Here is a 16,144-nt window from a genome sequence, read left to right on the forward strand (position 1 = left end):
AACAGCTAAATTAATAACACACAAATGTGAAAAAGAGGAACAAAAAGAAGATGCAATTATACATTTTGATTTTCCACTTCAAGTATAACTTGTTCTCTTCAGTTTCTTCTTATTTTCTTTCCCGTAAAGGATAGAATTTGCAAACTATGGCAATTGTATGCAACAATAGAAGAGTATCAAATTCTTCAACTTTGCTTTGTCTGAAAGAAAAACATATATGATATTAATATTCCAACTCTTATATCAGGAAGAGCTTCTACAGCTTCTGATTATTCATTTGAATCAGTTTTCAGCTTCCAAAACCAAGACAAAGTTTTGTAATAGAAATGGCATCTGCAGAGTCAAGTCCACTGATGTCTTCTGATCACATCGACGATTCTGTCATTGAGTTCAGTATGTGTTTCACCATATATTGGACTATGATCCTTCTTTCTTATTTTTATTAAGACAAAAAAATGGGTTAGCAAAAACAAAACAACTTTTTGGATTGTGTTTGTAGGCAAAAGACTGCAAAATAAAATGACCGTAGAATTTTTTTTCATGAAACTTTAGTGAGAATTTGAAGTCTAACTTTCTTAGTTGAAAAGCTTAATACTTTTAGTAGTAACTTTGCTAGAGATCATCACAAAATTTTTTTAATAGGTAAATGGATTAGTACTCCTCATTATGTTAGTTTTCAGGATTTGAATATTGGTCATTTATATTTTCTTCCTTCCATACAAACTCATGTTGTTACTATTATTTCCAAAAGCTAGAGAGTTCAACCACAGGTACTACCAACCTCTTCACTTATCAATACTAAAAGGCGATTGGGAATCTACAAAGGCTTTCATCGACAACGATCCAACCGCATTGACAACAAAGATTTCAATACTTGGCAGGACTGCACTTCATGTTGCAGCTGTATCAGCTCAGTGGCACCTCATTGAGAAATTGTTGCAGCACATGCCTGCAAATGTGCTGGAAGAATTGGATTTTGTGGGTTGGACTTGCCTTCACTATGTTGCAATGGGCGAAAGCATAAATGCAGCCAAGGCATTGATTGCTAAAAATCCTTCACTTACACAAATTGCTGATTCTAAAGGATTCACACCACTCCTCCATAGTGTCACTTATAATAGATGTAAAGAGATGGTTTGGTATCTTGTTTTGAATACTACAGATGACAGACCTGGCTGTCCATTCTCTGGTCCCTCTGCTAGTCAACTTGTTACTTTGCTTACCGCTGCCGGATTTCATGGTAATCAATATTCTTTGCTGAATATGTAAGGGTCTGTTAACTTTGTGAAATAGTTTTTGTTTTTATTTTTTAAAATATGTTGATTTTTCTAATAAGATGTGAGAGACTTTTGAAGTGAACCATAGTGATGGAGATAAGAGGAAGTGGTTAGATACACGTCATGCTTTTGCCAAAAATAATGAAAACATTTTTTTTTTTGACATTTTCACTTTTTAGCTCTCTTGCTAATAATGTAGACAACTGTTAACTTCAAAGTTACTTTCTTATCTCTTTGTTAGCATGTAAAATTAACACAAATTTTAAAAAATGAAAATATGTTAGCATTTAAAATTAACACATTTTAGAAAAAGAAAATAGAAAATGTTTTCACAAAGTAATTGGAACGTAAATGTTGTAAGTCATTCTAGTCGTGATTCATGAAATAGATCGAATGAGTTAAGTTTATAATGTTAGTGTCTTCTTAGCTCTCTTGCTAAAGATTTTCCTTCATAGCTCTCTTGCTAAAGATTTTTCAATATAAGTAGAACTAGATTATGGCACGTGCGTTGCGCGGATATTAATTAATTAATTTTATAAGTTTTATATGTAATATTTCATGTGTTACAAAATATAGTTATCTTATAATATTACTTTATTGATTTGTAATAATTGAATATGATTAGGAAAATTAAAATGAGGGAAAATCATATTTATCACAATCATCTAATTTAATTTTTAAAATATTTTAAAATTCGTATGATAACTTATTATATAGGATAATTGTTTGACTAATTGTACTTTGATTGTCAATTTATTTTTCAACATATAATGGTACTTGTATTTATTTGATAAAATAAAATGTATAATACAAATTCAAAAATAAGATGTAAAAATTTAAAAATATGATTGACTATTTAATATTTTTTATTTAAAAAAAATATTAATGTTAAATTATATTGTAGCGTAGTCTAAATTTATTTGTTTTATTAGTATGATTTTCATCAAGAGTTTGAAATTTATTTTATTAAAGATTTACATATACTTTAAATTAATTTTAGTTATTTAAAAATTTTAACTAATTGTTTGTGCAATTGAATTATAGTTATGTTGATATGTACCAAAAATAAATTCTATTAAAAAATAATTTAATTTTATGCAATACTTAATTTTTCATTTATTTTTTAACATTCAAATTATCATTATAATAAGGAAAATTAAAATAAAAAATAGCATTCAATTATAAATATATAATTTAATTGATGAAAGTTTAGTGTTAACATATTTTTTCAGAATAGATATATAGTAAATTTTTGTTCATTATATTTTTTAATATATTCATATATATTATAATTTTAATATATATAATTTTTCATATATTCGTTTTTTATGATTATTTTTAATAAATTTTTGTATTTTCTGTCAAATAGAATATATATATTTTTATTTTATAAAATGTTACTAAAGAATTGGATTGACATAAATTGAAAGTAATTATAAATGTATTGACATTAATGAGTAATTGAATTTTTAACGTATAAAATCATTACTCACCATAAGTGGAATAATATAATTGTTCATGAAAGAAGGATTAGATAAAGAGTATTTATGACGATATTTACGAGTGATTAGGTGGTTTTTTTTTAATTGAATTTAATGACTAATAATATAAATTATTACCATTGGTAAATTAGTAATAATATTATAAAATAATATTATAAAATAATTTATAAATTTATTATTAAATAAATTATAAAATAATTTGATAATAATATAAATTTTAAATTATTATCAAATTGTAAAATAATTTATAAATTATAAATAATTGTAAAATAATTTTATAATTTTATAATTTGTAAATTTATTATAAAATAATATTATCAAATAGATTTTAGAGGTATTAAAGAAATTTTTAATGAAATATGATGAGGTGACATCAGGAGTCTGTTTTAAATATATATAATAGATTTCACTAAATTATAAAGTTATTATTTGCGTTTAAAGCTTTTACCACTTCAATTTTATATATCTAGTTGCACTAGAAAGTCAAAGTAATAATGTACTACAAGGTTACCAAAGTATCAATAACTAAGCATATAAAACAATATTACTCATATGTTTATATCCTTTTTGAATCTTTCATGTGCAGATATCACAATGTATCTTGTGCAACACTACCCTAATTTGGCCACTATTTCTGATTTAAATGGAAGCATTATACTTAATGTTTTGTCAAAATTGCCATCACACTTTCAAAGTGGACACAATTTTGCGGTTTGGAAAAGTTTCATTTACCACTGTAAGTACTTTCTTTAAGCATAATTCTTTTGTGGTACAATCTATGAAACATTGACACAATCAGACACGACACTGATACGTAAATACTTATTTTATCGTTCTTTTGTGGTGCAATGCTTGATTGTAATACTCTTATGCCTTACTGAAGTTTAACTTCTTAAACTATGCCAGGTATTCCTGTAGAACATGAATATTTACCACCCAATCAGTCTATCATTGGAAATACAATATGGAATGCACTTCAAAATCTTGGTATATTATCCTTGTAGAGAAGCAAAATTCCCCGAGATTCTCTAAATGTATCATTCTCTACGAAACATTGTACAAACGTAGACACTGGACACAATACTGACATTGACATGTAGACATTGGTAATAATTTGAAAAATTAGAAGAGATTGAACGTAACCACATGTCTCGTGTCAGTGTCAGACACCAAACATGTAACAGCTCGTCCCTTACCGTTACCGACATTGTTAATCACGACCTTCTCGTCCCCTCATTTCACCCATTGGAAATAGTAAATTTTTGTCTTTCGTGGGAATCGAACCCGGTACTTAGAGGTAGGGTTGTGCATGGTTGGTTTTTAAAAAAAACCAAACCATATCCATTTTAAAACCAATATATGGATTTAGATTTATAACCAAATCCATTATTTGGTTTAAAAGTAGTTATAAAACCAATTGTAAAATTAGTTATGGTTAAATAACCGGTTTATAATTAAGCAACCGGTTTTGAAAATTTTAATTTTAAATTTTTTTTTTTTAAATCGGTTAAAGTTTGATTATTTTTTATTATTTATTTTCTAAAAAATCATGTATTTATAGTTTAAAAATCAGTTATTTAAAAAAATCGATTATTTCGATAAATTTTTTGAGAAAAAATTCAATTTAAAATTTTTCTGAGAAAAAAACTTTTTTTATTTTTTTTCCGATATATTTTCGAAAAAAATAAATTTCAAAATTTTTTCAAGAAATAAAATCTCAAAATTAACAAAATATTGGTAGTTGATAAAAACTAAATCCAAATATAAAACATAAGTGGTTATCCAACCAGATTATAACCATATAATTTTAACCGGATATTTAAAATAGATTTGGATTCGGTTTTGAATTTGGGTCTTATAACTGGATTTTTTGCACAGCCCTACTTAGAGGATAAGTACCATCGTCCATTCATTCCGTGGGAATCGAACCCAGTAATAGTAAGGGATGGCTTTTACAAAACATATCATCAATGTGAAATGCAGATGTTGCATATATCATTCTCTTAACTTATGTTATTTTTTTATTTTAAATTTTTAAAGTAGACAATTTCATTTGCAGTTCCTAGCATAAAGCTAGTTAGAGATACAAAATTGAGACATGTATATGCTGTGAGATTGGTTAACTTAGTTTTCTCACAAGCTTCAAACATGAATGACAATCAATTCTGGAAATCTTTTGTGAATCCAAACGCTATTTTCCTTGCAACATCATCTGGTATAGTTGAAATTTTAAGGAATTGTTTTCAGTATTTTCCTGAATTGATTTGGGCTTACATGCCAAATGAAGGGTATGTGGTTCAAACTGCCATCAAGAATAGGCAAGAAAAAGTTTTTAGTCTTCTATGCAAGATGCCAATAATTTGCAAGCTTTTAGTAATGGCTTTCAATCAACCACAGAACACTACATCACATCTAGCAGCAAGGTTTGTTTCTCAAGTAGAGTCAATTTCAGGTGCATCATTTCAATTGCAAAGAGAGTTACTGTGGTTTAAGGTTTGTTTAATCTCATAAGCTCATTCCTAGTATTCTCTCCGGCTCAAATTGAGTGTCATATTAACAAAAGAAAAAAAAATTTCAAAATAAATGTTACTTTATGTTTTTAATGTAGCATTAATTATTTTAGGATTTAATTCATATACAACGTCAAGATGTAAAGAGTGTTTACATTCAATCAACCATAACTATATCATTAAGAACATTTTACTTTTATCATAACTAATTTTAAAGACGCACATATAGTTGACGTAAAACTTTCTAATAACAATGAATGACAATTAAATTTATTATTTTATCCTAGTTCTACGTAAATTAATACTATTTGCATCAGTCTCAAGTTCATTGTATTTCATCATGTATTTATGACAATGACTAACTCGCACCGATTAAAAAAGAAATTGTAAAATTGTTACATTCTTTCATTTATTTACTGTTTATTTTAATATGAGTGAAATAACTTAAAGTGACACCTAATATAGGACAAAGGGAGTGATTTTTAAGTTCAACTTCAAGAAGTTATTTTTTATTTTTTTATAATAATTCCATAAAGTTATTGATAACATGGCTACATCACCAACAGGAAGTAGAGAAATTGAATCATCCTCTCTATAAAGAAGTTAAAAACCAAGATGGTAAAACAGCTTGGCAAGTGTTCAAGGAAGAGCACAAGCCATTGCTTGAAGAAGGGAAGAATTGGATGAAGGATACATCAAACTCTTGTATGTTAGTGGCAACTCTTATCGCCACTATCGCCTTTGCAGCTGCAATAACTGTACCTGGAGGTAACAATCAGGACAGAGGAATTCCAATATTCTTGTCAGATAACACCTTCATGATATTTGCTGTGTCAGATGCACTAGCCTTGTTTTCATCAATGGCTTCACTTCTGATGTTTTTAGCGATACTAAATGCGCGCTTCGCCGAAGAAGATTTTGTCATGGCATTACCAAAGAGATTAATAATAGGTTTGGCTTGTTTGTTCTTTGGTGTAGTGAGTACAATGGTAGCATTTGGTGCAGCACTGTCTATGTTGCTACAGGAGAGACTTAAATGGGCTCCAATTCCTATTGCTGTTTTGGCTTGTGTCCCTATTGCTCTATTTGCAAAGCTTCAACTTCCTTTGTTCATAGAAATGATCATATCAACATATGGATCTCGATTCTCACGCATATATTAGTAAGGCTTTTTGTCGACACATGAAAAACAAGAAATGTGTCAAAAAACAAAAGCCTTATAGTGGTGCTAGTGAGTGTTAAGGCAATTATTTCTACTGTGATGATTTTGCATATCATTTTTGGTTGAAACAATAGTTTTAATGTAATTTATACCTGACTTGATTAGGTTTCCATGTACAACAATTTGCCTCAATTAAGAGAAGATGTACAAAATTTGAAAATGAATAAAAAGTTTCAGTAATTTTTCAGCTATTAAGAAGAAATCTTAAATTTCTATTCTTTTTACAAAAATAAAAGATAATTCATCAAAGAAAATATGTGGGTCCTCAATGCCAATACAAATGGTTATCCTGTGGTTGAAAATCTCTTGATTTTTATGTGTAATAATTTTACAAAATTACCTTTATCAGCCATTGGATATTAACTATTGTCATAAATAGACATGCATGTCTGTTAACATTAGACTTGACTAAGGGTGGTAAAATAGATAAATTTGATGAAATATAAGCTGGACTATAATTATGGATGTATGAGTTTTAAGTTCTAGCTTAAAATAATAATCATAATGGATGGATAAAAGTAATTCATTAATCCATGAATTATTAGAAACTTTTACATTTTTATGTGAGTTTACGGTGATATTTATTATTTTTTTACAGACAAAAAAAATGGATAAAAAGTTCAATTTGTCATCATTCAATTAAAATTTAATTTTTTTATTAATAATTTTTAATGCATAAATATATAACTTTATTTTAAGAAGCATAGATATATGATGTATCAATAAAAATTTTAAAAAATTAAAAATATCACCAAAAAGTATATTAAATTAGATTAAGTCACGTCAGGTGTCAAACTTTATTTTGACATTAAATCTCAATATCCCATTTAAATTTAATCAAAAGTTCATAATTACTAAAGATCTCATGAGAACTCCAACTCTTATAGTATATTTGAAAGTGAACAGAAAAGATAGTAATAAAAGGTACATATTTCAAGATCATTTTCCTCTTTTGAATTGTTGTTAATCGTGAAAGAAAAATAATAGTTTCCACAATAAAACTTTACTCTTGGAAAGAAACTACACTAAAAATAAAAAATATAAAATATAAAAATTGATAAAAATATCCTCTATTGGTAATATTTATCATTTTAAATTATTCTCTTTAGAGGTATTCATGTCATTTCACAAATACTTCTTTCTTTCCTTTCCTTTTATCATTTTCTTTTATTTATTCTTATACCAAACAATTAAACAATCATCGTAGTTTCTACTTATTTTTTCTTCTCCTCGCTTCTTTCCTTTCATCTTTCTTTCATAAACCAAACACATAATTATATAAATGTCGAGTAAATTTGACTTTTTATATTGGTGAATTAAATACCTTTTATGCCCCCTAACTTAGTATTTATGTTAAGTTTGGTTCTTTTCTAAAATAAGTCATTTTGGTATCTTAATTTATGTAACTTAACACAAATTAGTTCTTTCAGTTAAATAAATCTAATCGATACTAAGTATTGATAATGTGGCTTTTGACGTCTAAGAAATTTAATGTGGCTTTTGTTCATATTTCTACACACACACACACACACACACACAAAATTGGAATAATCACACATGAGTCTTCCTCACGTCTAAGAAAAATAGTCCTATAACACTACAACAATCCAACAACTATTTCTCATCAATAAATTCATGCTCTACCTTTGAACCCATAAGAATGTATAAAAATTCCAAACATCAAATACATCTTTAGCAAAATTAGTTTTGGTTTATGCACGTTCAAATGCAATCTAAGAAACAAGCAAAGTAAACGACAAATGACAAGCTCATTATCTAAGAGAAATGGATGTTGTTCTTGTTGAGGTAAAAATATTTTTATGTATATTTTAATGAAAACAAATCTTATGAAATAAATGATTAAGTTTTATGAATGGTGGTCTACTAATGATTACACTTGAGTTTTATTTAAGGAAAATGAATTGCATACGCGAACAAGCAGGAAGTCATTCACTTCATCAAAGTGCATAAAAATTGATGACAAAATCATTCTGAAAAAAACAAAGAACGTTTTTTACAACATTCTGAAAGACAGAGAACGTTCTCCATAGTTTCAAGATAACAAGAATGTTTGTGTTTCTTTTAAAGAAAAGAATGGTCCTGGTATTTACAATATGTTTCCAGAATTCCACCAGAAACATATAAGGGTCATATTAGTAAACGGATCACTCCAAAGATCAAAGGCAAAAGTTATGGTTATTAAACAGAAAACCGAAAAATGTTCTTGTTTTGAAAGCATTAATCCAAGAACATTCTAGTTTACAGAGAACAAAGTCTTCTTTAATTCAAGATCGATTTGGGCTACGAAAATACATCAATCTACATTGTAAACCATTAGTATTCATTACAAAGGAACATAATTATATATTCAAGATTATTTTGGACATATTCAAAGAGAAAAGGATCAACAAAAGCAAATCAATGCATCAAGAATAAAAAACAAGACTAATCTTCAAAGTTGATGGCTAAAGTAAGCAAGTACAACCTGGACAGAAATGATAAAGTCATTGCATCATTGACACACGTATATAACAGAAAAGTTTGGCACGCAACAGCTGTCAGAAGTTCAAAATCCAGCAACTCATTCAAAACAGAAACGAAACATTCTAGTTATTCTCTTTTAAAGGGAGAATTAAACATATCATTTTCCACATTCCAAACCACAATTTAAGAATATCAAGACTACTCAAATCAATGGTGAAGCCCATAACTCGAGATGAATGCCCAGAAGAGGAAAACAATATCAAGATTGATCTTCAAATTGATAAGGATGCAAGTACATTGTACTTACATTATTCTGCAAAACGTTATGCATAAATCTGATCTGAAACAGTACTAAACTGTCATTTAATAGCCCATTTACTCAATTATTCACGTTTCTCATCAGATCCAAAAGAAAAAAAAAAACGTTCTTCTATTGTCAAGAACGTTCTGGACAATAAATTTAAACACATGTTTAATGGCTTTAAAATATATCTAACATATGAGAAGTGTGTCAAACGACTATATTCATTTTAAATTGAATATTCAAAGCATTTTATCATCTATAAATTGAAAATCAATTGGAAGATGAAGGCAAGAGTTCAATCTACAAATCTACCAACACTTGTTCAAGTAGGAACAAGTCAAAAACTCTTCAAGCAAACTCCAGCTCTCTTCACTATATATTTAGATCATTATTTATTGAGTTTTTCTTCCATTTATCTCAAACAAGTATTGAGAAGTTACACTTTTATTATACACATCATTTGTAACTCAAGTCTATCTTAAACGTGTTTGTAAAAATCTTTTCAAGTTTGAAAGGTGATTGTAAAGATCATTTCTAGGTTAAAAGGTGAAGATTGTAATTGATCAAGGTGTGATCAAGAGAAAATGTGTGAAGGAAAATATTCTTGGTTCTGAAGCAATAGTGAAAATTTCATGATTGTGAGGGCTAGATATAACTCACTTTTGGTGAACCAGGATATATTGTTGTGTGAATTATCTTTCTCTTATCTTTATTTATTTATCACTCACTTAGCACTAATCACATCATGAAGTTTTTATTGTTATATTACTAACGAAGAACATTCTGCATTTATCATTTATCAAATCAAGATCATTTTTGAATTAAAATATATTTTAATACATAAATTAATTATAGAAAAAGAATTACAATTCAAACCTCCTTTTTCTTGTGACTGACATTACTACTTCAGTTCTGGACCACTCCTAATGTACTTAGATGTAGAAAATTAGTTAATTCATTCGTGAAATTAAAATGGTGTTTGAGATGGAGAAAGAAATTGAAGGTTAACTACACAAAATGAACAGCATAATGCCCTAGTGATAAGAACATATTAAATCCTAACTAAAATAATATTTCAAAACTAGCTTAAACTTTCCTCCTCCCTCGTTTTCTCTAATTCAACAAACTTGTCTTTTATTTTATGTTTCACTATTTTAATTTTGAATTTTTAAATAAAATAATATTTTCACAAAAATTAAAGTGATATGTCATATTCATTTAACATATAAATTTGACTTTGACTAACAATTAAAAAAAATGACGAACTTGTACCAAGATATATAAGTTATGAAATCAAAATAAATAACATATTTTAAAATTAAAAGATCAAATTGAACATAAAAATTAAGTTAAAGTGTCAAAAATATATTTATAGGCATATTATTCCATAGCTCAATAGGTATAGCTTGTTAATCATAATATGAGCATCCACAATGATATCTTCCATTTAGGTATCTAAATGGGTCCCACCATTACACTATGTTGTTTGTGCTGCCAGAACCAGAAGAAGATACAAACAATGCATTGTTGCCAGTGAAGTAATCTTCGCTGACCCTTTTGAGAATCCCTAATCTCAATGATGGGATTCTCGTTGGTAGTTCCGTTTGGTTCCGTTATTGCGTTCAGAGCTACTCATGAAACCAGAATCAACTTCAACAAATTATTCTGCACAACACACCACAACAACGCTACTCACACACCAATTTTTGTAACCAAGCAGAATTCAATTAAGTTGGAAATTGATCGGAAAAGCCCAAATCAGGTAACTGTAACAAAAGATAGTGTCTTTTTCTATGTGTGATAGGAATTCGGAAACCCCATTTCTTTGTTGGCAAAGTTTCTGTTTTGTTCGACTGATTTAAGAATACCTAGCTACTTATATTGTGTTTTTAGTGCATTGGGTTCAAAGTTAACTGAGTCAATTGATCTTACCACATCAGTTCTAACGAATTGCTTTGCATGATTGCATCCATCTGTACACAAATACTTTCTGTAGTTTTTAGTTTTTTTTTTTTTAATATTATTACAGGTTAAAGAAGAGATCAAACAATGTTATGAACTCATAAACCGATTAGGAAGAGGAATTGTGTATCTAGGTTCTTCTCGGATGGGCTCGAGCCCTTCACATTATGTGCAAGTTCAATCTCAAAATAATAATCATAAACTTTATATTTGTGCATAAGTTTATAGTGATATTTATTATTTTTTTATAGACAAAAAAATTGGATAAAAAATTTGTTTTGTCGTCATTTAATTAAAATTTAATTTATTTATTAACAATTTTTAATGCATAGATATATAACTTTATTTTAAGAAGCGTAGATATATGGTGTATCAATTAAATTATTTAAAAATTAAAAATAGCGTCGAAAAGTATATTAAATAAGATCAAGTCACGTCACGTGTATTAAAAGATCTGATGAGAACTCCAACTCTTACACTATATTTGAAAGTGAAGAGAAAAAGTAGTAATAAAAGGTACATATTTCAAGATCATTGACCTCTTTTCAATTGTTGTTAATTATGAAAGAAAATAATAGTTTCCACAATAAAACTTTACTCTTGGAAAGAAACTACACTACAAATAAAAAATAAAAAATGGATAAAAATATCCTCTTTTGGTAATATATATTTATCATTTTAAATTATTCTCTTTAGAGGTATTCATGTCATTTCCCAGATACTTCTTTCTTTTCTTTTATTTTATCATTTGCTTTTGTTTTCTCTTATACCAAACAATTAAACAATCATCATACTTTCTACTCATTTTCTCTTATCTTCACTTCTTTCCTTTCATCTTTCTTTCATAAACCAAAAACATAATTATAGAATGCAGAGTAAATTTGACTTTTTATAATGTTGATTTAAATACCTTTTTGTCCCTTAACTTAGTATTTATGTTAAGTTTGGTTCTTCTCTAAAATAAATTATTTTGGTCTCTTAATTTATGTAACTTAACACAAATTAGTTCTTTCAATTAAATAGATCCAAACGGCATTATGTATTGATAATGTGGCATTTGACGTGTATTTAGGGTTTACGTCAAACTCATTCTTCGCAAATTTTGTTCATGTTTCTAAATAAATAAAAAGTTGGGATAATCACACATGAGTCTTCCTCACATCTAAGAAAGTTGGAGAACCATCGTTCAAGATGGATAGTCTTTCATTGCAGAAAAATAATCCTATAACACTACAACAATCCAACAACTATTTCTCATCAATAAATTCATGCTTTGTCTTTGAACCCATAACAATGTATAAAAATTCCAAACATAAATACATCTTTAGCAAAATGAGTTTTGGTTTATACACATTCAAATACAATCTAAGAAACAAGCAAAATAAACTACAAATGACAATCTCATTATCTAAGAGAAATGGATGTTGTTCTTGTTGACAACATTTTTTACGTATGTTTTAATGAAACAAACCTTATGAAATAAATGATTAAGTTTTATGAATGGTGATCTACTAATGATTCCACTTGAATTTTATTTAAGGAAGATGAATTGCATAAGTGAACAAGTAAGAAGTCATTCATTTCATCAAAAGTGCATAAAAATTGATGACAAAATCATTCTAGAAAAAACAAAGAATTTTTTTGACAGAATTCTAAAACACGGAGAACGTTCTCCATAGTTCTAAGATAATAAGAATGTTCGTGTTTCTTTTAAAGAAAAGAATGGTCCTGGTATTTACAATATGTTTCCAGAATTCCACCAGAAACATACAAGGATCATATCGGTAAAAAGATCACTCCAAAGATCAAGGGCAAAAGTTATGGTTATCAAACAGAAAATTGAAGAATGTTCTGATTTTGACAGCATTAATCTAAGAACATTATGGTTTATAGAGAACAAAGTGTTCTTTAATTCAAGATCGATCTAGGCTAGGAAAATACATCAATCTACATATTGCAAATCACCAGTATTCATTACAAAGGAACATAATTATATACTCAAGATTATTTTGGACCGATTCAAAGAGAAAATGATCAACAAAAGCAAAGCAATGCATCTAGAATAAAAAACAAGACTAATCTTCAAAGTTGATGGTTAAAGTAAGCAAGTACAACCTGGACATAAATGATAAAGTTATTGCATCACTAACACACATACATAACAAAAAAGTTTGGCATGCAATAGCTGTCAGAAGTTCAAAATCCAGCAACTCTTACAAAACAAAAACGAAGAATGTTCTAGTTTTACAAAAAGAACATTCTAGTTATTCTCTTTTAAAGGGGGAATTAAAACATATCATTTTCCACATTCCAAATCACAATTTAAGAGTATCAAGACTGCTCAAATCAATGGTGAAGCTCAGAACTCGAGCTGAATGCCCAAAGGAGGAAAACAGTCTCAAGATTGATCTCCAAATTGATAAGGATGCAAGTACATTGTACTTACATTATTTTGCAGAAAGTTCTGCATAAATCTGATCTGAAACACTACTAAACTTTCATTTGACAACTCATTCACTCAATCATTCACGTTTCTCATTAGACTCAAAAGCAAGAACGTTCTTCGATTGTCAAGAACACATGTTTAATTGCTTTAAAATATATCTAACATTTGGGAAGTGTGTCCAACGGCTATATTCATTTTTGGTTCTGAAGCACATAGTGAAAATCTCACGGTAGTGATGACTAAATGTAACACACTTTTTATGAACCAGAATATATTGTTGTGTGAATTCTCTTTCTCTTATCTCCATTTATTTATCACTCACTTAGCACTGATCACATCGTGAAGTTTTTATTGTTATATTACTAACGAAGAACGTTATGCGTTTATCATTTATCAAATCAAGATCATTCTTGAGTTAAAACATTTTTTAATACATAAATTAATTATAAAAAGGAAATCACAATTAAAATCACCTCTTTCTTGTGATTGACATTGCTACTTCAGTTCTGAACCACTCTAAATGTGCATAGATGTAGAAAATTAGTTAATTCATTCATGAAATTAAAATGGTGTTTGAGATGGAGAAAGAAATTGAAGGTTAACTACACAAAATCAACAACATGATGCACTAGTGGTAAGAACATATTAAACCCTAACTAAAATAATATTTCAAAACTAGCTTACACTTTCATCTTCCTCCCTTCTTTTCTCTAATTCAACATACTTGTCTTTTATTTTATGATTCACTATTTTAATTTTTAAATTTTAAATAAAATAATATTTTCACAAAATTTAAGGTGACATGTCATATTTATTTAACATATAAGTTTGACTTTGACTAACAATTTGAAAGAAAATGACGAACTTGTACTAACATATATAAGTTATGAGACCAAGATAAATAAAACATTTTAAAATTAGAAGATCAAATTGAACATAAAAACTAAGTTAAGGTAGACTTGACAACGGGGTGTGACGAGGACAGATTTTGTCTCCTCTAACTCCGCACTCGACTATTCGGGGAAAACCTGCACCTGCCTCCCTTTCATAGGTGGTGAGAAATTTAGGTCCCTTTCCCCGCCCGCAATAGGGTTTGGGTTTTCCCACCCACACCCGAACCCATTCATATATATATGTGAAGAATATGGAATGGAAGCTTACATAATAAAATCTGTTATGGACAAGAACCAATTCTCTACAAATATAAATTCCAGTGCTAGCTCGAAAGAGAGGGGACAGGTCTCGTCTACGCGTGTCCGTGAAGCCCTTGCTGTAGGAGATATGACGTATGTCTCAGAGCTTTTGGGTAGACAGCACCGTCTCGTATTAATGGCCACGGACCGAGAAAGGTTCAGCTTTGGTCGGTACAAGGTGTCTGCTCCTAAATCGTGTTTATTGAATCTAGCACCAAAGGAAGGTTTATATGAGAAGTGTTCACTTTTACTTGGTCAAGAAAATGTTATGCTATGTAGGGTAATTATTGACAGCAAGTTTGTCCATATAGAACCCGATTTCGGAGGTTCGAGTGATATTTTTGGTACTCACAATTTGCAGTACTTGCATATTGAATTTGGTGATTCCAACCCTTGATTCAGTTTAGATAATGTTTCTAATTAAATTCTTAGTCTACTTAATAATAGACGATTCTTATCTGTCCTTGAAGTTTTAAAGCTGATGATATAATTGAGTATAAATTAATACCCTTTTCCCCCTTAATGCATTATGGTTTCAAAGTTCAAACCAAGTGATGAAGTTTGGCAAAATCCGTTTATTATTCCACAATCATTTTTGAATCTATACTTGTATTTTATTTTATTGGATTAAAGTTAGTCTTGAAAGTTCATACTTGGTCAAATATAAGTTTGTCAAATGGTTATGTCATGTCAAAGAACAAATTTTGAACCAGGTTGAAGTGTAAATTTGATTTATAACGTGGTGACCCATGATCATGGAGACAAAAATGATATATTCTTACAAAACATCATCTGACCATTGTAAACATGTAAAATAAAAGTTAAACAATAACACTGAAATGTAAACAAAAAAAAACCATTTGTTATAGTTAAACAATGACATTAAAATATAGTAAATTAATTAGAGTTTTTTAGATACAAAAATAACCGTTATGTTTGCTTAGACTAGGGATGACAACGCGGTGGGTGCAGATTTTGCCTCCTCTACCTTCGCACTCGATTTATTGGAGAAAATATGCACTCGCCTCCGTTTCATAGCGGTTGTAAAATTTAGGCTCTATCTCTGCCCACGGGGTTTAAATTTCTCAGTCCACACCCACACCCATTTATATATATATATATATATATATATATATATAAATTTAAAAATCATATCTATTATAATTAATATAATAAAATAATTATTGTTAGATAATAATAAAATTAAAAAATATTTTTTATAGAAATAAGATTATAATTTTTGA

General features: G+C 28.6%; 2 protein-coding genes across 3 annotated transcripts; both read left to right on the top strand.

The window, feature by feature from the left end:
- The first annotated feature begins 244 nt into the window (after positions 1–244).
- LOC101497776 (uncharacterized) lies at positions 245–6,692 on the top strand. 2 transcript variants are annotated; one of them, XM_004506607.4, is made up of 6 exons: positions 245–393; positions 752–1,240; positions 3,366–3,515; positions 3,686–3,766; positions 4,839–5,272; positions 5,856–6,692. In XM_004506607.4, exons 1-6 carry the CDS (start codon positions 327–329, stop codon positions 6,450–6,452), a joined length of 1,818 nt encoding a protein of 605 aa, XP_004506664.1. In that variant the 5' UTR covers positions 245–326; the 3' UTR covers positions 6,453–6,692. The 2 variants fall into 2 exon arrangements, with proteins under 2 accessions (XP_004506664.1, XP_027191427.1); XM_027335626.2 differs by having other exon boundaries at positions 247–393; positions 5,067–5,272.
- An 8,164-nt stretch (positions 6,693–14,856) lies between these two features.
- On the top strand, positions 14,857–15,297 carry LOC101489544 (FAD synthetase 1, chloroplastic-like). The gene has a single exon (XM_027335318.2). It carries the CDS (start codon positions 14,857–14,859, stop codon positions 15,295–15,297), a length of 441 nt encoding a protein of 146 aa, XP_027191119.2.
- The last annotated feature ends 847 nt before the right edge of the window (positions 15,298–16,144 follow it).

Source organism: Cicer arietinum, chromosome 5, assembly GCF_000331145.2.
Source record: "Cicer arietinum cultivar CDC Frontier isolate Library 1 chromosome 5, Cicar.CDCFrontier_v2.0, whole genome shotgun sequence".
Taxonomy (NCBI): Eukaryota; Viridiplantae; Streptophyta; class Magnoliopsida; order Fabales; family Fabaceae; genus Cicer; species Cicer arietinum.

Excerpts from the sequence above, each read along its gene's own strand:
- LOC101497776 (XM_004506607.4), top strand. The coding sequence starts at position 327 with ATGGCATCTGCAGAGTCAAGTCCACTGATGTCTTCTGATCACATCGAC. Across the intron at positions 394-751 it reads CGATTCTGTCATTGAGTTCA|CTAGAGAGTTCAACCACAGG; the intron begins GTATGTGTTTCA and ends TATTTCCAAAAG. Across the intron at positions 1,241-3,365 it reads TACCGCTGCCGGATTTCATG|ATATCACAATGTATCTTGTG; the intron begins GTAATCAATATT and ends TTTCATGTGCAG.
- LOC101489544 (XM_027335318.2), top strand. The coding sequence starts at position 14,857 with ATGGAAGCTTACATAATAAAATCTGTTATGGACAAGAACCAATTCTCT.